The following is a 26,071-nucleotide window of genomic DNA, read 5'->3' as shown; positions in this document are numbered from 1 at the left end:
GGGGGGAGGCCCCTCTTATGCGAACCTATAGAATTCGGTGCTTCCCTCCGTCACCCTCGGCCCCTGCGCCTCGAGCAAAGTACAAGAAGCGCGGAATAAGCACGTGTTGGCCTATTAAGCCCGCTGAAAGAGGCTTCACGTCCAGTAGTGTGTCTGGAGGGACCTTCTCACGAAGGGAAAGCAGATGCCAAGGCGCGGAGGCGCCAAAAGACCTGACGACCGTGAGGACCTCGAGCCTCTAGGGCACGAGTTAGCCTGGGGAGAGACGCTCAGTCGGCCGGAACAGACCCAGTCCACCGGCGACCATAGAGACTCCCCGACCTCCGGGAGTCCTAGAGAGGAAGCGGAAGGGGGGCTCTTTCCTCACGCACCTGTCTGACAGCGTTCGCGGCCCACATCCGGTCCTCTGAGCGCTCGGGCCTGGCGGGCGTTGCTGAGGGGCTGCGGGTGAGTGTTGGGTTGGGGCGACGCGGGGCGGCGGGCAAAGGCGGCAGCGGCGGCGGGGCAGGGTTTCGGGGCCGTTGCGGGCTGAGGCGGCCGCGGGGCAGCGTTTCGGGGCCCCTGCGGTGGCGGCGGCGGGGCTGAGGCAGCGGGCGGCGCGTCTCCCCGGAGAAACCTCCCGCGGCACGGAGGCCTTGGTGGGGCGGGACGCAGGGGCTCAGGTGGGAGCGGACTTGGGCCCGCCTGGCCAGGGTTACCTCAGCGCTCGGGGCGTCCGCGAACTCGAGACCTGGAACCAGCGCGGCCCTCTCTGAAAATTGAAAGTAGCCATTTTAGATAAGACGCGGGACTCTCTCGTAAAGAATGGCTTCTCCTTCAAGCCTTCTCTTCGTGAAGGGCCAGGGATGAAGAATGAATAAGGACCTTGCGCGCCTTCAGGGAGTGTGGTAGTCGGAGACACGCTGTAGCGCCCTAAATTCAACAGGGGAGTGTGAATGGGAGTGAGTACATGAGGTAGCTGGGAAGTCGCTAGAGAAATCTCTCTTGGTGCAGCAGAGAAAAATGAATGGACTGAAAATGAAAAATGGGCTTAAGGGTGTATAAGTGCAGAGCACCCAATAGGATATTAAGAAGTTTCGGAAGTACCTCCTGCCAGTTTGATTATTCTCTGTGGGTTAAGAGTGATCTTTCCCTTCTCTAAAAACCCAGCTCCTTCCCCACTTTCGACTCCCAGGTCAGACTCCCCAGCCTGGGTACCGTGCACCCCCAACCTGAACCCATCGTGAAATTGAATAGTACTCACCCAGTCTAGTGTAAGCCCCTTCTTTTTTCGTGAGTACTTGAACCAACATTAACCTTTCTCTCATTTTGGCTCCCCCTGTGGTTTATCTGCACCCTATCTTTTGGGAGGCAGACGGTGGCCATCTAACCTCTTAGAGCTCCAGTTTCTTCATTTGAAAAGTAGGGGGAGTGATACTCCTTATACAGAATGGTTATTAAATGGTATTGAATGAGAGTATGTGCTCACAGGCTTTCTACCTGGTAGAGCCTACAGGAGTTAAAAATCTTAATTTTTTTTTTTTTTTTTTTTAATTTGAGAGAGAGAAAGCAGGGGGTGGAGGGGCAGAGGGAGAGGGAGAGAATCCTGAAGCAGACCATGTGCTGAGCGAGAACACAAAGCAGTGCTGGATCCCAGGACCCTGAGATCATGACCTGAGGGAAATCAAGAGTCTGCCCTTAACTGACTGAGCCACTGAGGCGTCCCAGAAGTTAAAAATCTTTTGATCAATTACAATGATATATATGTGTCACTCTGTTGTTTTCTTTAGGCTGAGCACACGGTCACATCCAAGCCACTAGCAAGTCTGTTGGTTTTACCTCCAGAATATGTCTTGACTGACTGCTTTGTCGCCATCTTGAGCCTCTCCTGCTTGGACCACTGTAAGTGCTGCTTCCCTTCTTGTCCCCTCTAAACTATAGTCCATTGACATACCACAGGCAAAATAACCTTTCTTTTTTTTTTTTTTTCTTTTTAAAGATTTTATTTATTTATTTGACTCACAGAGAGAGAGCACAAGTAGGCAGAGTGGCAGGCAGAGGGAGAGGGAGAAATATGCGCTCTACTGATCAGGGAGCCTGACATGGGACTTGATCCCAGGACCCTGAGATCAGACCTGAGCCCAAGGTAGCCACTTAATCGACTGAGCCACCCAGGTGCCTTGCAAAATGACCTTTATAAAACATGTGGCTCCCTGCTAAAGTAAGATTAACTCATAATTTTTAGTGTGTCCCAATTCCTGGATAATCTGGTTCTGCCTGCCTCTGCCGCCTCTTCTCGTGCAGCGCTGTCACTCACTTAACTCTGCAGAAGCCATACTGCACTTTGGCTTGTTCTCAGATAATACAGAGTAATTTCTGGTCTCAGTCCTTATGCCTGGAAAAATCTGAATGACTGATTCATTCTCATCCTTTGGGTCTCAGCCTACATGTCATATTTTCAGAAAATTGTTCTTCAAGTTGTTCATCCTCCATTAACAGAGCACCGTACATATTTCCTTTCGAGAACTTATCTCCATTTATAATTTTAATTTATTTGCGTGTATATATTTTTTCTCTCTGCTGTGCTAGTATAAGAGTATCAAAGGGTAAGTGCCGTGTTTGTCTTGTTCTATATTTTATATATATATATATATATTTTTTTAAGATTTTATTTATTTATAGAGAGAGGGAGAGAGAACACAGAGGGAGATGGAGAAGCAGACTCCCTGCTGAGCAGAGAGCCTTATATAGGGCTTGATCCCAGGACTCCAAGATCATGACTGGAACCGGAGGCAGATGCTCAACTGACTGAGCCACCCAGGCACCCCATCTGTATTATATATCTAGTTTTTGCAGGTTTGGCATATACATTTACTGAAAATGTATTACACCTTTGGAAGAGTAGGTCTGTGTGACTGATCTAATTATAACCTATTTTATATTCTCTGATTTTAGTGTTATTTCCCTAATGAGATCCTGCAGTGTTTGTGGGCATAAAGTCAAGTCTCTACATTTTTCTGCACATACTAGGTAGTTAGCATATACTTACTGAATTGAATTGATGTAATTTTCAGGATATATGTTCAGTTTTTTGAAAGTAATTGTCATGTTCTCCAGCAGAAGAGCCATTGATGGTAGGCACAGAACTGGGATGGACTGACTTTTCCTTTTTCTCATTTATGCTTCCATTATTGTTTGTTTGGCCTTCCCAGCACACACTCAGTCTTCTGGGAGGCTGTGAAGATGCTTAAGGAGCGTCCAGGGATGGCAGAAGACCCTCAGCAGCCGATGGGTGTTCCTGTGGTAAAGCTGGAGAAAGAGTTGCCATGGGGCAGGGGAAGGGAGGACCCTAGTCCGGAGACTTTTCGTCTGAGGTTTCGGCAGTTCCGCTACCAGGAGGCAGCTGGTCCCCAGGAAGCCCTCAGGGAACTCCAGGAACTCTGTCGCCAGTGGTTGAGGCCTGAGCTGCACACCAAGGAGCAGATCTTGGAGCTGCTGGTGCTGGAGCAGTTCCTGACCATCCTGCCTCGGGAGTTCTATGCCTGGATTCGGGAGCATGGCCTGGAGAATGGCAAGGCTCTTGTGGCCATGGTGGAAGACTTCACAGAGAGAACATTGGAGGCCAAGGCGGTGGGTGAGAAGGGGGAATCTGGGTCTTGTTTCATTGGTGTGGGAAGGGGAGATTTAAAGAATTGAAAGGTTTGAGGAAGCAGTGGGAGTCGATGAGGTATACAGTCTCCTTCCTCTGCTCCCAGACTCCCTGAAGTACTTTCTGGAGGGCAGTGGAGTTTTCAGCAAGAAAATCCATTCTCAGGGAAGGTGCAGGGCTTGTAGAAGGGCTGTTAGCTTCCTTTTTTGGTCATCAGGAGAGCGGCCTGGCTATATTTCCCTTGTGAGCCTCAGGCCTAAAGAACCTTACTTTTAAGGTTCCTCGACTCATTCCTCTTTGGGCAGGATGCATGTGAGAATGCAGAGAATTCCAGTTGGGTGAATATTCTTACTAAGAAGCATGGTCTGCACATTGCATTTTCCACATCTGGGATATCAACTTAAGTGGCTCACATCAGCGATTCTATGATGGTGTTCTGGTGACACGAGGCAACTGCATCTAACCCTTGGGACTTTGGCCGTTGTCTGTGACTCTTTGGTATAATCACCTGATTATTGTCTGGGAATGAAGAGAGCAGGACTTAACATTACTGTTTTGCTTGCAAGTAACTGTCTTTCTTAATTTCATCTTTCCTTTCCTGCTGTAGTTACCCCAGACTTCCTCCATAATCCTAAGAATTATTTTTTTACTCCCAGCCCAGAAGCTTAAAAGTAGACCCAAAGGGGCCTGTTTTTGTGAGTGTATCTCAATATGAGTTGTCCTGATTTTTCTTGCTATTTTTAGAGCTAGTTTTTCTCACTAGGTAATTCACTATGGAATCAGGGCTTGTATTTTTTACTTTTAGCATTTGTAATTGGGGGATTTTTTTTTCCTAGTAGGGAGTGTTTTGGGCTAAAGTTCTCAACCAAACAATATTTAGCCTCTCTGACATTATGCATGGGGGAATTCTGTCAGGCCAGAGGGACCCTTGCAGAATGGCATGGACATATAACAGTTGCTCATAGCCTTCTTACCGACATCCTGTGAAAGAACCTAGCCAGCTTTTTCTTCCCCTCCCTTGCAGCTGGAATGGTTCTTTTCTTGGTTTTCTTTTTAGGTTTTATTTATTTATTTATTTATTTATTTAAGTTTTATTTTTTTATAAACATATAATATATTTTTATCCCCAGGGGTACAGGTCTGTGAATTGCCAGGTTTACACACTTCACAGCACTCACCATAGCACATACCCTCCCCAATGTCCATAACCCCATCTTTTTAGGTTTTAATTCAGATTCCTCCCCCAGGCCTCATTCTAATAGGTGTTGGGGACTGTCCTTAGGTTCCATGCCATGTGCAGGGAGAGCAGCAGGAGACAGCACTTGGCAGAGGCCCTTGGGAACCAGGTGTGCACCTGGGGCCGGTGGAGATCAAGCCCGAGTGGGGGATGCCCCATGGGGAAGGAGTTCAAGGCCTAGACCAAGGCACTGAGGAGCAACTCAGTCAGGACCCTGGAGCTGGGACACAAGCCTTCCAGGAGCAGGGTAAGATGCAAACAGTAAACTAAGGACATAGAAAACCGTGCTTTGTGATCCTATCCTTTTTAAGCCCAGCAGTTGTTAAATGAAGTGACCTGTGGGGTGTAATTCTGATTTTTCCTGGTTACTTCCTTGACTTTAGTAGGGAACAGATGAAGTGAAATTGTTTTCTGTATCTTGATTCTCTGATTTCTGCACGGGGTACCTGGGATTGTGTTCTCTTACCATTTCTTTTCTTCTCTTTTCCCTCACATCCCTTTCTAGAAACCTCCTAGAAATATGCGGGTGACATGTAGGGTTATTTTTTAAGTGGGCAGATAGACCATATCCCTGAAAGTAATTTAAGACTTCATTGTGTTAGTGAATCTCAAAGGGGCTTATTGCCAGAGTGTGACCAGGGAGCTTGGCTGGCCTTCAGGGGCAGGGCATATTGGGTTGGGATTATCTTCCCAGTGGAGAGCGGGATAGGCTGTACCCGCACCCCAGCTTTAAGGTTCCTAGGATTGTGTGTGTCAGGCAGTGGACACCTTTGAACAAGTTAACTTCAAGACAGTGCTAATCTTTCTTATGCTTTTTACCCTTTGCTTAGCTCTGCCAGTTCTTCAGGCTGGTCCTGGCCTCCCTTCAGTGAACACCAGAGACCAAGAGATGGCAGCTGGGTTCCTTACCGCTGGATCCCAGGTGAGCTGTACCTCTCCCCTTGGGTACCATGACGTTGTTTTGAATGAGGTTCACTTTCCTTAAGGTTTCTCTGCACAACAAAGTGCTATCCACAAGTTGAATTATTTCACCTTTCTTGTTCTGATGGTTGTGACAGGTTTGTTTTCTCCACTTTATCATTCTCAGTTAAGTTGAGGTGAGCCTTATGCCTTAGGGTCCAGGCATAAGGCTTAATACACTTGCTTTTACGGCTCTGTGACTTTTTTTTTTCCCCCGATTGACTCAGGATTACTCTTTTAATCGTGAGGAGGAAGACCTTATGGATAGAAACCACTAGGCTTTAGATGAGGGGATAAATAGCAGCTCTGAAGCATTTGAAAAATGGAAATTGGGTTCTGTGGTTGTGAGGGTATAAGCTTAGTGGCTGCAGCAGAGACTTAGAAATACAGTGGCTCAGATGAGTCCATTACTTTCCTGTCATTAAACTCTTGAGAGGTAGGCCTTTTTGCTCCCGAGAGCACTAGTGACCCAGTTCCTTTGGTCTTCTTGCTCCATTCTTCCCTAGAGTGTTGTCCCCTATGTTCTCTCCTGCTTTTAGACTCTTCCTACCTTGGAATTATTTCTCTATCCATAGCAGTCTTCTGTTGTTTCAGGGGTTGGGGACATTTAAAGATATGGCCTTGGCTTTCCCCGAGGAGGAATGGAGGCATGTGACCCCAGCCCAGATAGACTGCTTTGGGGAATATGTGGAACCCCGAGACTGTGGGGTCTCAGCTCCAGGTAAGGCTGTTTCCGTTCCAAAGGTAAGAAACTGAGGAATTTTGAAAGCTACAGGTCAGGGTACTTACCCTTGCCCTGGATTTTAGAACCTGGTACTACTGACAGAAGATGAGTAAATGGGTCCAAGGAAAGAGAGTGGATCCAGGTTTAAGGAGCTGGCCACGTGTTTTCCTGTCAGGACAGGAACAGTCAGGGGGCAAGAAATCATAAGGTAGTTATTCTGGCTGTGATGAGAGTGGCTGCTTATTAGGACTCCTGGAGCACCTACTGTGTGACTGAAGAGTACCCAGGCTCGAGAGCAGAAGAGGAGCAAAAGATGATCCTCTGATCTTGTTTACTTGGCAGAGATTTATTGAGTGCCCCCCTGGGTGTTGGCCCCACCTTAGCAGCTTTGTTTTGGGGCTGGACTAACGGCATGGAAGCCTTTGGAGCACGAGATGTGTGTACAGAGGATGGCAGGAGCTTGGACAGAAGGATGTTAGAAACCAGAGAGGTCCATGTGGGCCTGTGTCACAGAGCGAGCAGAGTATCACTCTTTTTCTTTAGCACATGTAAACCCATCCTGGCTCCATCACTTACTGATTGTGACCTGGGGCATCACAGGTGACCTTTTCAGGCCTCTGGTTTTCAGTCACAAAATGGGAATGTTTATAGAAATCTCACGGTGTTGTGAGGATTAATACTTGGTGAATATAGTAGTGTCAGATATTTTTATTAGTTGTGCAAATTTTTTTATGAGTCAGCATTTATTTATTGGCTCAGAAATGTTTATTTGGCATTTTATGTGGTCAACATTCTGCCTTAAAGGTGCTTGCCTCTGTGATCTTAGCAGGTCAGGTGAAGAGCCCAGGTGTATATAATAATGGTCATTATGGAGTATCGTAAGGGACACTAGAGGAAGGACTTAGGAAACTTGGGTCCAGGACAGGGTTGTCATGCCATGGTAGTGATGTGAGTGGCCAAAGGCTACCAGCATATGTTACAAAGAGATGTAAGACTTCTGTAACAGTAGAGGATGTGGAAACCCCCAGACATACCTGTGCAGTGCAGGAGCTCGTGCAGTGGCCCAGATGGTGGTACTAGTATTTCAGCACCTTGATCCCCCTTGGGATGAAATTCTACCAGTGATCTTGCCATGTGCTGGAAGTATTCTGTTCTCCTCCTGTTCCCAGAGGGTTTTTATGTGTCCTTGGCCATTCTGATTGTTTTAGAGAGTCTGGCTGTATGCTTGTCCTCTTCCCATTGTTTCAAACAACCGAAGCACTTCCTTAAGTGTTTATGCTGAGTCTGGGTGGGCCAAGGTCCATTTACCACCCATACTATCTACCAGCTGTCTCCACCTTCAGATCGTCCTGGGATTTAGTCCCATTCATTGACAGCCATGTAGGATTGGGCCTGAGAAATCAGAATTCCATGCTAGGTAATACCTGGCACATACTCGCATCTCCTCAGGGTCCAGGTAAAGCTCGTGCTTTGCATTTAGTTTCAGTTTTATTATTCATAACGTCTCAAAACTGGAAACTACCCACATGAACATCAGCCAAGTTAATAAAGAGATTTCAGTATATTCTTGACAGTGTAAAAGCATATACTACCAACAGCAAAAAAAAAAAAAAAAAAAAAAAAATAGTGTAATTATAGCTGTGTTCCACCATGTGGGTGAATCCTAAAAGCATAATAATGAGCAGAAGCAGCTAGAAGCAATGTGTGGATCCAATGCATAAAGTTCAAGACCAGGCAAAAGCCACTTTATGGTGATCAAAGTCCGGATAGCATGTTTGTCTGGTGGGCAGAATATAGTCACTGGAGGGTATGGGAGAGGGCTTTCTGGATGCTGGTAATGTTTCTTGAGTTGGATGCTGTTTACATGGTTATATTCATTATGAAAATTGGAACTCTACAGTTATGTTTTGTGCAGTTGTATTCCCTGGAAAGTTTATGAAAGAATCCATCTGAGGTGACACTGGTGTCCTTCATCTTTGTTTAGGTCCAGAGGCATGCGAGATTTTTCTTTCTGTGTTTTAGCAGCCTCACCTGAAAGGACCCTTCCCATTCCTAAGTTCTGCTTGTTGTCTCTCTCTCTCTCTCTTTTTTTTTTTTTTAAAGATTTTATTTATTTATTTGAGAGCGAGACAGTGAGAGAGAGCATGAGCGAGGAGAAGGTCAGAGGGAGAGGCAGACTCCCCATGGAGCTGGGAGCCCGATGTGGGACTCGATCCCGGGACCCCGGGATCATGACCTGAGCCGAAGGCAGTCGTCCAACCAACTGAGCCACCCAGGTGTCCCTCTCTTCTTTTTTTTTTTTTTTTAAAGATTTTATTTATTTATTTGACAGAGATCACAAGTAGGCAGAGAGAGAGGAGGAAGCAGGCTCCCTGCTGAGCAGAGAGCCCGATGTGGGACTCGATCCCAGGATCCTGAGATCATGACCTGAGCTGAAGGCAGAGGCTTTAACCCACTGAGCCACCCAGGCGCCCCTCTTTCTCTTTTTAAAAATTTTACTTTTAAGTAATCTCTACACCTGGCGTGGGGCTTGAATTCACAACCCTGAGATTAAGAGTCGCACGCTCCATGGACTGAGCCAGCCAGGTGCCCATTGTCTTTTTTTTTTTTTTTTCCTGTCTTGGCTCCTTTGCTCCCTAGAGCCTTCCTTTTTTTTTTTTTTTTTTTTTTTTTTTCCATCTTCTTCCTCTTCTATAAATATTTGTTCTGTTTAAATTTAGAGAGAGTTAGAGAGGGATCAGAGGAAGGACACTGAGAAGGGTTGAGGCATTTCAGTAGCATTCACAGGCATTTCAGTCTGGCAGAAGTCAGTGACAGAGTGGGTTCATTCATTCATCCAGCAGCTGGTAAGCCTGTGCCAGGCTCCTAGGAGACCTAGATTAGTAAGATCTGGGAGCAGAGGGAGCAGTTTGAGCAGGGACTACTTGCTGAGCAAGCGTAGGGAGGATATGTAGAACTCCAAGTAGCTCATCCCTGGAATAGGTTTATAATCTCTAGGGAAGGCAGGACACCTTGATGGATGTAAAATAGCATTTTCAGTAAGATAGTGTATAAATAAGTGTAGGATAGGGGCACCTGGATGGCTCAGTGGGTTGGGGCCTCTGCCTTCGGCTCAGGTCATGATCTTGGGGTCCCGGGATCGAGCCCCGCATCTGGCTCTCTGCTCAGTGGCGAGCCTGCTTCCTCCTCTCTCCCTCTCTGCCTGCCTCTCTGCCTGCTTGTGATCTCTGTCTGTCAAATAAATAAATAAAATCTTTAAAAACAAATAAGTGTAGGATAAGCAAAATGCTTGATCAGTATATAGTATATATATATATTGATCAGTATATATTAGCTGAAGAGAGCAAGCAGGGCATGTTTCTTCAAGGAAATCACTGAATTAGATTTAGAAGGAAATGAAAGTCCGAGTTAGTGGAAAGTTAAGTGAGTGGGTGTTAAAGTTTGGCAGAGTATTCTGTAAAAAGGTACAGAGATTGTCTTGTCTTGGGTTGCTATAGTAGAATATTATAGACTGTGTGGCTTAAACAACAGACATTTATTTCTCAGCATTCTGGAAGTTCAAGATCAAGGTTCCTATACATTAAGTGTCTGGAGAGTGCCCTCTTCCTCGCTTGCAGCCAGCTGCCACCTCACTGTCTTCACAGGGTGGACAATTGAGGGATCCATCTTGTGATTCTGCCTCTTCACAAGGGCACTAATCCCATCGTGAGGAATCGTGCTTACATAACCTCTGTGTAAAGCATTCTGGTTTCTCTTCATTTGCTTTTAAGGACACTAATCCCGTGGAGGGCTCCACCCTCATGACTGTACCTTATTACTTCCCAAACACCCTGTCTCCTGATAGCATCACATTGGGGTACAGGGCTTCAACCTATGAATTTGGGGGGTTAGGGACACAAACAGTCAGAAACAGATGGAGAAAAGTAGAGCAAAGTCTGGTTTTAGAGTCAATGAAAGGAAACTGTATTGAGGTTTTCAGTCAGAGGGAAAAAGAAGGAATTGTGAGGGGGACACCCTTAGGAGCCAGATTCTAACGTATAAATGTACTTCATAGTTCCTGTAGAATCAGCCTGTATCTCCTTTGTCCTGTAGGCATTGGGAGCAAGGAAAAGGAGGCTAAAACCCAGCAGTCAGACCTCAAAGGGGCGCTTGCTCGGGTGACATCAGAGAGGTTTGGGGATGCCACTCTTCAGAGCCCTGAGCTTGGAAGAACCTGTGAGCAGGAGCCCAGTAGTTCTGTGGGAAACATGCCGGGGCCGCCGCCTCCTCAGCATGGCGTCATACCCCTGCCGGATGACCTTAAGACCCACAGCTCCTTCTGGAAGCCTTTTCAGTGCCCTGAGTGTGGAAAAGGGTTCAGTCGGAGCTCAAATCTTGTCAGACACCAGCGAACTCATGAAGAAGAGAAATCCTATGGGTGTGTCGAATGTGGGAAGGGGTTCACTTTGAGAGAGTACCTCATGAAGCACCAGAGAACACATCTGGGAAAGAGACCTTACGTGTGCAGCGAGTGCTGGAAAACCTTCAGCCAGAGGCACCACCTCGAGGTCCACCAGAGGAGTCACACGGGGGAGAAGCCCTACAAGTGTGGTGACTGCTGGAAAAGCTTCACCCGGAGACAGCATCTGCAGGTGCATCGGAGAACTCACACGGGGGAAAAGCCCTACACCTGTGAGTGCGGCAAGAGCTTCAGCAGGAATGCAAACCTGGCTGTGCACCGGCGAGCCCACACAGGCGAGAAGCCGTACGGGTGCCAGGTGTGTGGGAAGCGGTTCAGTAAAGGGGAACGGTTGGTCAGACACCAGAGGATCCACACTGGGGAGAAGCCCTACCACTGTCCTGCCTGCGGGAGGAGCTTCAACCAGAGATCCATCCTTAATCGGCACCAGAAGACTCAGCATCGCCAGGAGACCCTGGCGCAGTAAGTGTGCCATGCTGAAATGCACCTTTTTTTGCCAATAGAAGGTCCTGGAAAGTGCAGAATCTTTCAGGACCGCAACTGGAGGAAGACCTCATTGGAAGATGCATTTGTCCTTATTCACTGAAGGGCTTTGAGGTGGGGACTGAAGAGTGATGGGGTGCAGAAAGGTACTTTGACCCATTTTCTTTCCATTTGTTGTTAAACAACCAGGGAAAGGCCTGATTTATTTTGAGTTTCCAGAGAGCACAGCTCCTCATGTCTCTTATCCAAGTGATGTGAACAGTTTCTCACCATCTTTTGGAGAAAGGATATCCTGAATTTCAGAGCCTCCGTTGGTGGGATGTTCTTATCTGCCTCTTGAGCAAATCTGGTAGTAAAGGCAAAATTTTGTCCCATGTTGACAGCTTAAGCCTCTTTTTTATGAGGGCTGTTTCTACCTGCAAGATCATTAGCTCAGACTCTTTCTTCTTTTCCATTTAACAAATATTTATTGAACAGCTATGTGCCTGGTGCTGGGAACACAGTGGTGAACAAGACACATGAGACCTGAGCCCCCCGGAGCTTGTGATTTAGTGGTGGAAACATACAGAAACATTAATAACTCCAGGCATTCTAAGTTACGTTTGTGCTAAGTGCTGTGTGAGAAGATAGTCTTCTGGTGCTTAGTCGTTCTGCCCTGCTGCTCAGGTGCTGGATCTTTCCCTCCCCTGTTGGGATCTCTCAGGCAGCTTTGTTTATTTTACTTTATTTGTAGCCCCCTTTGTCTCTGTACCATTGTACTCTCATCTGTAAAGTTTCCCCATTATTACTTGTACTGTAACAACAGTTCACACATCCATTAGGAAGTTAATATCTTGTTATTGATCACTGAATAAACATGAAAGTATTTTTAAAAAACATTCAGTTCTATATAGATACAATTAAATGAATCTGAACAATGAACTGGTATTAATTAATACCATTTAATGTCACTGTAGCATGTAAGATGATTTTTTTTTCTATTCTTATTTTATTCATTCTACACATTTATTGAGGCCCAACAGGAACTTGGCTAGGTGTTTCCTGTATATCAGTGAATAAAATGGGGGGAAAAGATCCTTGACCTTGAGCTTATGTTTTAGTGAATATATTTGCTCTTCAGAACCACCTAAGGTGGAATCCACTGATACTCCTGTAAACACTGTGGACCTGGGATCTGCACCTTTGTACTTGGTCCTATCAGTGTCTTGCCTTGAAATGCGTTCGCCACCTACCTCTTGTTACTAAATAGTCTTGGTACATCTAGATCCTTGTCATTTGAGAGGCTCTTGGTCACCAACTGGGGATGTTGAGGTGGTAGTGATCTGTTTTGCATGAGTGCCAATTCAGGAAAAATAAAAGATGTTTGTAGGCACTTAAAATTACATAATAACGAGAAGATACAATATTTGTAACTGTTTATGCTCTCTTATTTTGCCATTACTAAAGGGTTTCATTTCTGTATAAAATTCCGGAATATTCTGCTTAAAATTCTGTGTAATGAGCATGGACCACACTACAGTATTGTAATGCTGTGCCATCGAATGCTGGCTGTTGAGTGAGTGAGTCTGATTACTATAATTACAAGGTGTGATTTGTCTTGTGGTGCCTTTTATTTTTATCTGTTTATTTATTTATTTTTAAAAAAGGTTTTATTTATTTATTTGACAGAGAGAGAGAGAGACAGTGAGAGAGGGAACACAGGCAGGAGGAGTGGGAGAGGGAGAAGCAGGCAACCTACTGAGCAGGGAGCCCAATGCACGGCTTGATCCCAGGACCCTGGGATCACGACCTGAGCCTAAGGCAGATGCTTAATGTCTGAGTGACCCAGGCTCCCCATGTTGTTTTATTTTTTTAAAAGTTTACTTGAGAGAGAGAGCTCAAGAGCATGAGTGGGGGGAAGGTCAGAGGGAGAGGGAGAAGAAGACTCCCTGCTTGCTGAGCAGGGGTTGGGGTGGGGGGGAGCCTGATGCTGGTTGATCCCAGAACCCCCCGGACCATGACCTGAGCTGAAAGTAGATGCCTGAGAGAGCCATCCAGGTGTCCCTTATGGTGCCTTTTTTTTTTTTTTTTTTAAAGATTTTGTTTATTTGTCAGATAGCCACAAATAGAGGGAGCAGCAGGCAGAGGGAGAAGGACACTCCCTGCTGAGCAAGGAACCCCATGTGGGGACTTGATCCCAGGACCCTGGGACCACGACCTGAGCTGAAGGCGGCCACTTAACTGATGACTCTGTCCTTTGGGTGGTGAGAAAACCAGGTAACTTTCTGCCAAGGTCTGTCCTGGGGAGTTACTATATTAAACATTTGCTTTTCAAAATGTATGCCACGACTGTTACCTGCAGCCTGATTTATTGTACTTCAGTATTTCCAGTTTGTCTTTTATCCCATCCAGCCTAGGGGCAAGTAGAACCCTTGTTTCTTTTCTCTCTTTTTTTAAAAGATTTTATTTGATGGGGAGAGAGAGTGCTCACAGAGTGCACAAGCAGGGGGAGCAGGAAAAGGAAAAGCAGGCTCCCCGCTGACCTGGGGCTTGATCCCAGGACCCTAGGATCATGACGTGAGCTGAAGGCAGCTGCTTAACCCACTGAGCCACCTGGGTGCCCCCAGAACCCTTGTTTCCTAACAAGTAAGTTGGTTTCAGGTTCACCATGCAACGCAAGCTGACTTCATCCACTTCTGAGATGAGGAAAGTAACCATCAGGAACATGTTGCTCTAGAGTTTACTTGCTCTTTTAAACTTAGCCAGTTTCTTGACCGCTGCACTATTGACATTTTATTCCAGATAGGTCTTTGTTTTGGAGGCTGTCCTGGCTGTTTTGTGCATCATAGGATGTGGTGTGGCACCCTTGGCCTCAACCTGCTACATGCCAGTAGCACCCCCCAACTGTAACAACTAAGGAGGTTTCCCACCATTGCCAAATGTCTCCTGGGTGGCAAAATTGACCCTTGGCTGAGAATCACTGCTTATAGTATTCAGGATAATAGCTGAAATGAATTAGATGGTTTAGTTATTAAAAGGACTGGCCTCCCAGGGACTAGAGCAATTTCCTGCTAAGCTTAATGCCCCAGCCTAACTTTATAGAAAACAAAGGAGTTTTATGAGAGATCACATAGATTAATTGTATTATTGCCGTGCAGAGCCAAGAGCTATTGAAATAGAATCTCAGGATAGGGGGCTGGAAATCTAAAACCCAGGTGGTTTCTATGCAGGCAGCCTGGCTTGTTGCTTTGAGTTCCTTTTAGGCAGGCATCTCCCATGGACCCTCTACATCACAAAGAACTTGCTTGGGGCCTAGATTCATCTTCTCTGTAAATGCATGTGCGTTGTGGGGCCACTTAAACTTAGTGCAGTCAGGGGCAACCTTTTTTTCTCCATAAGGTCTTCAAGGCACACAGTAAATATTTGAATGCATGAAAGTCCTGGATCTCTGCCTTTTTTCAGTAGCTAGAAGGATCGTCAGGATGCCTGAGGAAGAACCAAGATATCGTGTAGCCTCTAGTGGCCTTCCTGATACGGCAGTCATCTCTAGCTATTGTGCCACCAATTACAGTCCTATTAAAATCACTTAAGAAATTCTACAAGCCAAAGAAATTTACTGGGGCTTCCTACAATTTTGTATTCCTGTCTTACTTTTTTCTCCCTTTATTATCTCAGTTTCTGAAGGACACACTTCTAGAGATTTATTGTGTCCAAACTGTCCCTAGTATGGACACATTTTAATAAATTTCAGTTAAAATTTGTTACAACAGGGAGGACAGGCAATGTTCTCCCTTGTGTTTGTTGCTGGGAATTTAAACTGCCAGGAGAGAGAGGGTGGAAAGGGTTGGGTAATGCAGGTGTTGTACCTTGAAAAGCAGGACTTGGGAGAAGCAATTTTAGTTTTCTGGAAGAGCAGATAGGCTCCAGTAAAAGGACTGCTGCACTGCTACATGCTCTTGCCATAGCACTGTCCTCTGAGAGGCCAGAGACCAGGAAATGACAGCAAACGCAGGAGCTCGTCTTATTTGTTTTTCCTTCCTTAGTAAAAATTGTAATTTCTGAAGAATGTAGTAGATTAACCTTCAGATAGATTGGCAAAAAGAGGTGGTACAATTTATACCTCCTTGACACCCATCTCAGGGAGCTGTCTGCTTGTTATTTCTGTCTCTGAAACAGTTGAGGAAAACCTGATCTGTATCATCTAGAAATATCATTGATTCCTGCAAAAGGGCTCAGCATGTTATATGAACAGGAAAAGTAGAATGGTAAGTAGTGTATCATTGAGAGCCAATCTTCTCACAAGGTTTCTCCAGCTTTTATTTCAAAGGGTTGCTGCTGCCTGAATTGAGGTACTAATGGAAGGAATGGGAAATAAGTGATGGGAAAAAACCCAGCAGGTAAAACTGTGGGATTTGTGTGTAAATAGACCAATGGGATAGCAGGAAAGGTTGAGAAATAGCCCTTGGTCTGTACAGAAATCTAATATGTAATAAAGATGGACTCTTGGATCACTGGGCAGATTTATTTATTTAAGATTTTATTTGTTTGAGAGAGAGGAGTAGGGGGAGGGGCCGAGGGAGAGGAAGAAGCAGACTCCCCGCTGAGCAGGGAGCCTGGTGTGGGGCTCAATCCCAGGACTCCGAGATATGACCTGAACGGATGACAGGTGCTCAGTGGATCGAGCCACCCAGAGATTTATTTTTTTTTAAAGTCCTATTGGAATAATTGGACAGTGATTCGGGGAAAGATAAAAAAATAGACCCATTTCTTACATCACATTCAAGAATAAACTCCAGATGAATCAGGAATCCAAATATGAAAATGAAAGTATGCAAGTACCAGAAAACAATGTGGATGTGAATTCCTCTAAAACACGGGTTCAGGGAAAGACTTTCAATCTAGGAGTGAAAATCCAGAGGCATTAAAGAAAAGACTGATGCATTCCTACATAGAAATTTTGAGAACTTCTGGATGGCAGAAACAATAAGCAAAGACAAATGATAGGTTGGGAGAAAGTAATTGCAACATAACACAAAATTCTAATATTTCTAATATACAAGGAACTTAAAAAAAAAAGGCAAAAAAGAAACCCCAAACCAATCCCATTGAAAAACTGACAAACTTGACTTCATAGAAAAGATGAGAAAATGGCTATTAGCCATATTCAAAGATGCTGAACTTCACTTAAAATAAATTCCAATTAAAACTACACTGAGAGAGATTTTTTTTCCCATCTGATTGGCCAAAATTCCAGAGCTCGACAGTTCGTGCTGTGGATAGTTTGTGGGGCAACAGGAATTCTTTCGTGTTGCTAATGGCATGCAAAACAGTGCAACCTTGTGCAGAGGAGAATTCCGCAGTATCTAACAAAATTATGGATGGGTTTGAAGAGATGCCTTTAATAACATGAAAATACATACATTATTCATTACAGCCTAATTACTAACCACAAAAATATTGGGAGCTGCATAAATACCCAAGATAAGTAATTAAAAAAACTGTGGCACATCCACACCTTGTAGTGTTGTGCAGCCTTAAAAAGCATTGTTGGTTCAGTTTTCACAATTGCAATATGGATCTAGATTAGATAAAATTATTGTATTGATGTTAAAAGTACTAGCGTTGATAACTATGTTGTGCTTATGTAAGAGAGTATCTCTGCTCTTAGGAAATACACAGTGAAGTATTTAAGAATAAAGGACCATCATGTGTACGTACACAAATATATAAATATATCTATAGACAGAGGGGAGGTGGAGGCAGGGCAGAGGAGGAGGGAAGAAAAGGTAAAAGTGTCGATGATAAATGAATCTGGGTAAAGGATATATGGGTATTTTGCATTATTGTTTTTGCAGCTTTTTCTTTAAACTTTAAATTATTTTATTATAAGAATTTAAAATGAGGGATGCCTGTATGGCTCAGTTAAGCCGCTGCCTTCGGCTCAGGTCATGATCCCAGAGTCCTGGGATCGAGTCCCACATTGGGCTCCTTGCTTGGCAGGGAGCCTGCTTCTGCCTCTACCTGCTTGTGCACGTGCTCTCTCTCTCTGACAAATAAATAAATACAATCTTAAAAAAAAAAAAGAATTTAAAATGAAAAAAGAAAAAAAAAAAAAAAAGAAGCCCAGACACCTGACAGGATTTACTAGTTATGAGTGTGGGAGGAAAAGCATAGCAAGTCCTTGTGCAATGATAATGGCCCTGAGCTGGGAGCAGGAGGGTGATGCAGCGTATAGCTAATAGATGCACTGAATTAATCATACCTCATCTTGGGCAAGAGATGCAGATTCATTTTTGTGCTTTTTTCACTGCGCCTGTGTTTGGCTAATGCTCCTTCATGCAGTGACTTGAAGGAAGACATTTCATGTGGCAGCTTCTTTCATGGAAAGCCCCGTTTTTAGTAACTTCATTGCTGGGCTTGGTTTTGCGGTGTACTCGCATGATACTTCACCTCACGCTTTAGGCTGGTCATTTGCTTAAGGCCTTGATGGCCTCTCCAGGTGCTTTTAGGCACATTTTACGTTCTGCCCCAAGTGAGGGACCATTTTTCCCAAACCTGCTGGTTTTAACCCATTGCTTCAGGGAGTGTCTTTGGTAATTAATGCATGTTCTGGTTAATTCAAATGTACAGGTATCCCTGTGGGCATTTAGTCTCACAGTGTTTTGGAATTATTTCACAATTTGTAACTTACTTGGTGCTTATGACAGACCTCTATATCAGGGCAAAGTTGATGGTCAAATAAATGAAATCTGGAGGGTTAACTGGTTTGAGCAGCAGTGAGTTAAAAGGCAAAAAAATGAGTCTAATTTTAGAATTGTTGGATATGAAATAAGAGAAGGGTTGTTAGATGTTGGGGACTGGTCTTCAGAAAGCCTCACTTTTTGGTGTTGTTTTGTGTTTTAGATTTAACTGATATGCTGGGAATTAGGCACACCATTCACTTGACACCTCTAGTGTGTGATAGAGTTTATGTACCACCTGGTGACTATAGGTTTACATGTGAAAGCTCCCCTAACACCAGGCTCTAGCAAACCTCAGAGCACCTCAGCTCCAGCCCACAACAGTGTCTTCACGCACTCTTAGATCAGCAGGAGCTGTTACACCTAGAGACCTGCAACATTCCAGTGTCCTTACTGTTCCTAGCTTCTCTGCCCTCCCCTACTCCAAAAATGATCCCCACTACCATCTGGTAAATCCCAGCTGGCCCTCATTGTACCTCTACACTGAATTACTCTATACTTCAGAAAGCTCAGGGGAGCAGTGGGAGAGGTAACTAGGTTGTATGGGGTTGGACTCTAGAAGATCATTTGCTCAGAGAATAATGGCATCTGACTCAAAAGATCCAGTGTAGCAGATCTAGAAGCAAGTGATCCAGCGCCACTGTCTTTGGACCTTTCCCTTGCTTTCCATGATTCTGCAGAGACAATTACTGCCTCTGGGTGGTAGTCAACAGCTCAGTAAAACCAGCTCCGTCAGTTTGCTGAGCTGTATTCACGCCTTTGCTGGTGGTAGAATTGGCAAGTCCCTGACATACTTAATATTCAAGGTGAAGACTATCCTTACGGTATTCCAGATTGAGGTTTTGTCCTTCATGCTGTTAAATTAATTAAACAAGGAGGCCATTAAATAGGTAGTTCTAACGCCTTGGCAGTCTACATAAGCAACCCCATACCCAAGTCTGTCAGTGCCTCAAAGAAATTGAAACATAAGGGCAAACAATCACAAATAGCCATAGGCTTTCCCCTGTAAGGCCAATCAAATAGTTGCTCTGCTTTGCTTCCTACGTTTATAAATATCTGACTGCTACCTCCTATGGGTGGAGGGCTGCTAGCCACTAATGGTTTGCTACTGTCTGATGGGAATTGATTTTTGCTTAAACTCTAAACATTTTTAATATGCCTCACTTTATCTTTTTATTTCCCCTGTGGAAAGAGGGTATTTTTTTTTCACAGCAATGATTCATATTTAATTAATACAACTCAATCCTTTCTTTTTACATTTTGTCCTCACATAATGAGCCAATTTGTTACCTATTCATTTGTAGAGTGCCTATTTTTCTTTCTTCTTTTTTTTTTTAAAATTTCTTTTCAGCATAACAGTATTCATTGTTTTTGCACCACACCCGGTGCTCCATGTAATAGGTGCTCCATGTAATACGTGCCCTCCCTAATACCCACCACCTGGTTCCCCCAACCTCCCACCCCCCGCCCCTGCCCCTTCAAAACCCTCAGGTTGTTTTTCAGAGTCCATAGTCTCTCATGGTTCACCTCCCCTTCCAATTTCCCTCAACTCCCTTCTCTCCATCTCCCCATGTCCTCCGTGTTATTTGTTATGCTCCACAAATACGTGAAACCATATGATACTTTACTCTCTCTGCTTGACTTATTTTACTCAGCATAGTCTCTTCCAGTCCCGTCCATGTTGCTACAAAAGTTGGGTATTCATCCTTTCTGATGGAGGCATGATACTCCATAGTGTATGTGGACCACATCTTCCTTATCCATTCGTCCGTTGAAGGGCATCTTGGTTCTTTCCATGGTTTGGCGACCGTGACCATTGCTGCTATAAACATTGGGGTCCAGATGGCTCTTCTTTTCACTACATCTGTATCTTTGGGGTAAATACCCAGTAGTGCAATTGCAGGATCATAGGGAAGCTCTATTTTTTTTTTTTAAGATTTTATTTATTTATTTGACAGAGATCACAAGTAGACAGAGAGGCAGGCAGAGAGAGAGAGAGAGAGGGAAGCAGGCTCCCCGCTGAGCAGAGAGCCCGACGCGGGACTCGATCCCAGGAACCTGAGATCATGACCCGAGTCGAAGGCAGAGGCCTAACCCACTGAGCCACCCAGGCGCCCTGGGAAGCTCTATTTTTAATTTCAGTTTATCTTTTAATAATGCTTTTCAACAGAGATTCTCACAGTATTATCTGAAGGCCACTTAACATCAAAATCATCTGGGGAACTTGTTTAAAATGTATTTGTAGAAGGAGCATTTGTCTGCGGGAAATCTTCATTTTACGCAGCCCTTCAGGTGATAATCACATAAATTTCAGGAATGATAGCTCCATTGTGGGAAACATGTGGCTTCACCGGAGTACCCATTCAAACATTGGAACAGACCCTGAAGTTTACCCCTACCAGCCCAAAGCAGATATGGCCCCAGGACAGCAAGGCATGACTTAGAGCAAAGTGTTATTTTATTCCTTTCAGGTTGTAGCCATAACACGTGAATCTCTTCAACAATACAGGATACTTACATCCTGATCTCTCCCTAGAAAAATACTTTGATTCTGATTTATTTTGGTCAGAAATCCATTCACTATTCTGTCTCAGGGCTCACCGTAATGTCCAGCTTAATAAATGTGCTTAAGAAAGATTTCTTAAATGAATCCGTGGTGGCTGTCCCTCCCCAATTTTCTTGGATGCCATTGCTTTACTCCACTTTTATGTCCCCATAACGGGCGAGGAGGATGAAGCACTTTTCTTTGGCCATCCCAAGGGTGCAGCTCATTGGAAAAATGCTTGAATCCTGATGTAGATGAGGTTGTGCTTATCCCTGACTAGGTGCTGGACTGGATGTGGAGAGCACAGCAAAGCAGCTGTGACACAACTGGGAGAGTCTGAGTGTCACAGAGGGTTTGTTAGGAACTCTAACAGAACTGTACCTATAAGTTCTAGATCTGTGTCTGTAAAAGATCTTTAACAGTATCCTTTTAAGTAAACTGATAGGTCTTTGTTCTACATAACTTTAGAGGAGGACTTGGAGGATATCAAGGGCATTGATGAGGAGACCACTGAAATGATATAGTAGAGTTTGGGAAGGAGCACAGCTTTTGCAAGTGAGAATCAGTCCCGATCCAGAAGTCAAGTTCAACAGTAGACTGGATTCTAGATAGTTCAGACCTCTATTCAAGAAGAAAACCCTTCCCTTTTGCCTTCTTTTGAATGACATGTTGTATCCTCTTATTTTACCTTGGCTTCTCAGTAAAATATCCTAAGATGTCTTCTTTTGTGCCTGAGTAAAGTAAAGGGATGTCTTGATTTGTTGAAGGAACAAGAAGGTAAGGGGGAGGAAGAGAAAGGAGGGAAAGCGTTGAGTGCAGAGCCATTTGTAGATTTGGCTGTCACTTTGTTGGGAGAAGCCATCACAAAGGGCATGTGTGCTTTATAAAGCAGAGATAGCAAACCTAATTCTCTTTCTCAACCCCCTGGATCTTTTCTCAAAAATTTAATTTTAATTCCAGTGAGTTAACATGCAGTGTTATATTAGTTTCAGGTGTATAATCTAGTGATTCAACTATCCATACAAAAATATAGAACACTTCATGAATTTGCATGTCATCCTTGCACAAGGGCCATGCTAATCTCTGTATTATTCCACTTTAAGTGCTGTCAAAGCGAGCACTGTTCTCAGTTTTATATCTATTTCCTTACCACCTTTTTATTGAAACTGTTCCATTGTCCCACCCAGCTTGTTTGTTTACATGGAGCTGACTCTAGGCATCAACTAAGGGGAGATCCATACCTAGACTACCACTTATATAGACCATATCATGGTCAGAATAACTCCATTCATAACAGCACACACTAATACCTTATCTCAACATTAGATCTTTACTCAGTATGTATTATATTCCTGCATTTCATTTTCTTTTCCTAATTTACTAAGTGTAACAGCAAAAAGGAAAAAAAAAAAGAATTAGATTAACCCCAAACTAGGGACAGATAGCAAAGATGTGCAACTTTCCCCTGAAGATGCTTACTAGAGATTTCATTTTTCAAAAAATCTTTTAGTTTGGGTGTGGAGGAATTGGAACACTTGTACACTTTTGGTGGGAATGTAAAATGCAAAAAATGCCTTGCAAGACAGTTTGGTGGTTCCTCAAGAAATTAAAACTAGAGTTACTATTATGACACAGCAGTTCTACTTCTGGGTACAGACCCCAAAGAATTGAAAGCAGGGATTCAAAGAGATATTTATACACCTATGCTCATAGCCATGTTATTTACTATAGTCAAAAGGTGGAGGCAACCAACGTGTCCATCAATGGATGAGTTGATAAAATGTGATTTATTCATACAATGGGTTATTTAGCCTTAAAAAGGGAGGGAATTCTTTTTTTTTTAAAAAGATTTTATTTATTTATTTATTTATTTGACAGATCACAAGTAGGCAAGGAGGCAAGGAGGCAGGCAGAGAGAGAGAGAGGAAGAAGCAGGCTTCCTGCCGAGCAGAGAGCCCAATGCGGGGCTCGATCCCAGGACTCTGGGATCATGACTTGAGCCGAAGGCAGAGGCTTTAACCCACTGAGCCACCCAGGTGCGCCCAAAAGGGAGGGAATTCTGACATGCTAAAGCACAGATGAAACTTGAAGACACTGTGGTAATTGAAATAGAAGGACAAGTGCTATATGATTCCACTCAGATGAGGTACCTAAAGTAGATTCATAGAGACAGAAGGTAGAAGGGTGGTTGCCAGGTGCCAGGAGCAGAAGGAATGGGGAGTTAGTGTTAGATGGGGGCAGACTTTCAGTTTTGGAAAACGAGGAGTTCTGCGGATGGATGATGGTGTGGCTGCACAACAGTGGGAATGCGTTTCATGCCACTGGCCTTTCAACTTAGAGAATCATTGGTAATATTGGTGAGATCTGTTTCAGTGGCATAGCAGAGGGTGGGGAAGCCACATCCCAGGGGGCTTTGAATTCCACTGTGAGTTCTAACTTATAGATAGAGCTACCCACTTGAAGATCAAATAGGCATCTCAAACTTACCACAAGACTGAACTCTGTGTTTTCTCTCCACCATCCAAACTTCTTTTATTTTCCTTCTTCTCATCTTAGTGGATAGACCTTGCATTTCCTTAGTTGCTCAAGCCATAAAGCCTAGAGCCCTCTCTCTCATTCCCTGAATCCAAACCATCAGTATTCTACCAGTTCTATTTCAACCCACACACGGCTAAGCAGCTTCTTATTACCTCCAGCACTTCAGGTTCAAGTCACCATCTTCTCTCTTGCACTACTTTATCAGGGAGCTGATGGTTTTCCTTTCCACTCTGTAGTTTCTTTATCATAAAAGAACTTTAGAAAATATAAATAAGATCATCTCACATCTCTGCTCAGAATTTTCCAAAGGCTTCTCTTCTTGGAGCAAAAGTAAAAAACTTGACTTAGCTAACAGTTCTTACTGGAGCATGTTCACCAGCATGCCAAGAACACTCTTTCTTAGGGGCTGTGCTCTTGTTCCCTGTGTCTGGAACCCATTTTCTCAAGACCTTTTATGACTTTATTTCTCTCTTTATGTGAGTTTCTGTTTTGAGAGACCTTCCCTAAACTACCTGTGATATTTTTAAAACGTGTCTCCAAATTCTTTGACATTCTTCCCATCAAGAGTTAAAGTCTAATTCCTTTTCCCTTGAATATTGTCTGGCCATAGTGACTCACTTTTAACAAATAAAATATGAAGGCAGTGATACTGTTACTCTTCAGGCTGGGTCATGAAAAGTACTTGGAAATTCTTGCCCCTGGGACAGAGCCATCATGCTGTGAGGAAGCCCATGTCATCCAGACAAACCACAGATAGATATTCCAACAACGACAGCCCCAACTGTGGTCCTCGTTGACAGCCAGCAATGACCATTAGATGCATAATCCTTCAGGATAACTCCCACCCAAACCTCTTTGTCTGTAACCACATGACAAACCCTGAAGGAGCATTGCCTTGCCCAACACAGTCACTCCAGAAAGATGAGAGATAAATGATTGCTGAGATGCTTGGGTGGCTCAGTCAGGTCATGATCCTGTAGTCCTGGGACTGAGTCCTACATCAGTCTCCTTGCTCAGCGAGGAGCCTGTTCTCCCTCTCCCACTCTGCTTGTGCTCTCTCTCTCTCTCTCCCTGACAAATGAATAAATAAAAATCTTAAAAAAAATTAAGAAATTGAAGTGATTGCTGTTATTTTTTAAAAATCGTTAACTAATATTTATTGAGTGTCTGCTAGCTATTACAGGTATTTTATATATAAGAATTTGCTTGAACTCTGTAATAGCCCTGGTTAGGTAAGCATTATTTATTTTTTATTGTTTTATTATTACCTTTATTTTCACTCCTTGCACAACACAGAGCTTGACCTCATGACTCTGAGTTTAGGAGTCCCATGCTCCACCAACTGAGTTAGCCAGATGCCCCAATGATTGCTATTATTTTATGCCACTAAGTTTGGGTGGTTTGTTTTTCCAAAACAGAACCTTTGAAACATGACCCTGCCACAGTTCCACGGTTGCATTCCTTATCATTACTACTCCCTGACCTAGATATATTTTTCTTTATAGCACTTAGAGCTTTCTGACTATATATATATACACACACACACACACACACACACACACACACACACACACACACACACACAGTCTTTTTTTCCCCCCTCTTCTCCTCCCCATGTCTTGGAACATCAGCTCCATGAAATTAGAAACTTTGTTTTGTTTCCTGATATATCCCCAGTGCCCAGAATATAGTAACTGGTACGGAATTGTCACTTGAGTTCAAACTGTATGTATTAACTGGATGTAGCTGTGGTCCGCTGGTGTGGAAAGGCATCCAGTGGGAATGAGAAGGTATTGGGATGAAAGGGTTATATGTGACTTGGAAAATGCCGTATAGGTGATATTTACTATTCTCATTATTCTTTATTATTATTATTATTATCCTCATTATTCTTGAAGATACTTCCACTTTATTACTAGTGGTACTTAATAGTGCTATTTTAAAATGTGGATAATGGAACTATTTTTCTTCCTTTCTTGAATACATATTTTTTTTAAATTAAAATTAAAATTAATGTTCTGGTACATTCATGGGATTGGGTTTATGCTGCCAAGTCTGGGAGGGTGGTTGACGTCAACTTTTCTTCACATCTTTTTTATAGGTTTGAGGTGAGATTTTGTTGTTTATTGTTGTGGTTTTATGGTCAGAGGCCCAGGAAAGCCTATATCTTGCCCTGCCAATCATCCTAACTCCTGAGAGCTCCCAAGGAAACAATATGCTCAAAGAACAATAGCAAACTTTGAGCCAGAGTACCACTTTGTTAGTGTCTGAGTTACAACTGGTAACCTCCATTGTGGACTCACTGGTCAAAGGTGAGTTGGAAAATAGTCTGGGCCTACCCTCTTCCCACTCTGAGCCCCAAATCTGAATTGAGGATCTGCGTGCTTAGCCCTGGTGTATTATAGAGAGAGGTGGCTGGGCCCAAAATGGGGACGCCAAGGAGACCATGAATAGAAGAGGACTAACCAGGGGCAGGCTGAAAGGAAGGGGGTTTCATTCCTGGATGAAGGGCACACTAACCTTCATAGAATATGCACCATTGAACTCTTTAGGTTCTGACCAGCTGGATTGGTAGCTCTTTTTCCTTGGAAGGGGAGATATAAAAGGTATTGGTTAAGACTGAATCATGGGGAGAGAGGACATAAGTTTTTTTTTTTGTTTTGTTTTTTTGCAGTGTGTGCTGCCATTGTCATGGTCGTCATTAGCATTTATTAACAGCGTACTTTTATTGAGTCCTTATTTTAAACCCAGCACTGTGATGAAGTCTTCTGAGGATGC

The 26,071-nt window shown here is 43.9% G+C and overlaps 1 protein-coding gene and 1 pseudogene across 5 annotated transcripts; one reads left to right on the top strand and one right to left on the bottom strand.

Moving 5' to 3' along the window:
* Positions 1-404: 404 nt before the first annotated feature.
* Positions 405-26,071, top strand: ZSCAN25 (zinc finger and SCAN domain containing 25). 5 transcript variants are annotated; one of them, XM_032872621.1, is made up of 7 exons: positions 405-447; positions 1,770-1,881; positions 3,192-3,609; positions 4,911-5,112; positions 5,696-5,787; positions 6,420-6,546; positions 25,968-26,071. In XM_032872621.1, exons 3-7 carry the CDS (start codon positions 3,223-3,225, stop codon positions 26,006-26,008), a joined length of 849 nt encoding a protein of 282 aa, XP_032728512.1. In that variant the 5' UTR covers positions 405-447; positions 1,770-1,881; positions 3,192-3,222; the 3' UTR covers positions 26,009-26,071. The 5 variants fall into 5 exon arrangements, with proteins under 5 accessions (XP_032728512.1, XP_032728509.1, XP_032728508.1 ...); XM_032872618.1 differs by lacking the exon at positions 25,968-26,071 and adding an exon at positions 10,642-13,088 and having other exon boundaries at positions 3,195-3,609; XM_032872617.1 differs by lacking the exon at positions 25,968-26,071 and adding an exon at positions 10,642-13,088.
* On the bottom strand, positions 21,779-21,876 carry LOC116876595 (annotated as a pseudogene).

The sequence above is a fragment of the Lontra canadensis genome, unplaced genomic scaffold (assembly GCF_010015895.1).
Source record: "Lontra canadensis isolate GAN:19392208 unplaced genomic scaffold, GSC_riverotter_1.0 scaffold45, whole genome shotgun sequence".
NCBI lineage: Eukaryota > Metazoa > Chordata > Mammalia > Carnivora > Mustelidae > Lontra > Lontra canadensis.
Note: the sequence above shows the minus strand (reverse complement) of the source record. Positions and strands in the feature narration are given on the sequence as shown.

Bases quoted from the DNA above. Each gene is read 5' to 3' on its own strand.
- ZSCAN25 (XM_032872618.1), top strand. From the start codon at position 3,223: ATGCTTAAGGAGCGTCCAGGGATGGCAGAAGACCCTCAGCAGCCGATG. The intron at 5,788-6,419 runs GTGAGCTGTACC...CTGTTGTTTCAG, and splicing joins TCCTTACCGCTGGATCCCAG to GGGTTGGGGACATTTAAAGA. The intron at 6,547-10,641 runs GTAAGGCTGTTT...TTTGTCCTGTAG, and splicing joins CTGTGGGGTCTCAGCTCCAG to GCATTGGGAGCAAGGAAAAG.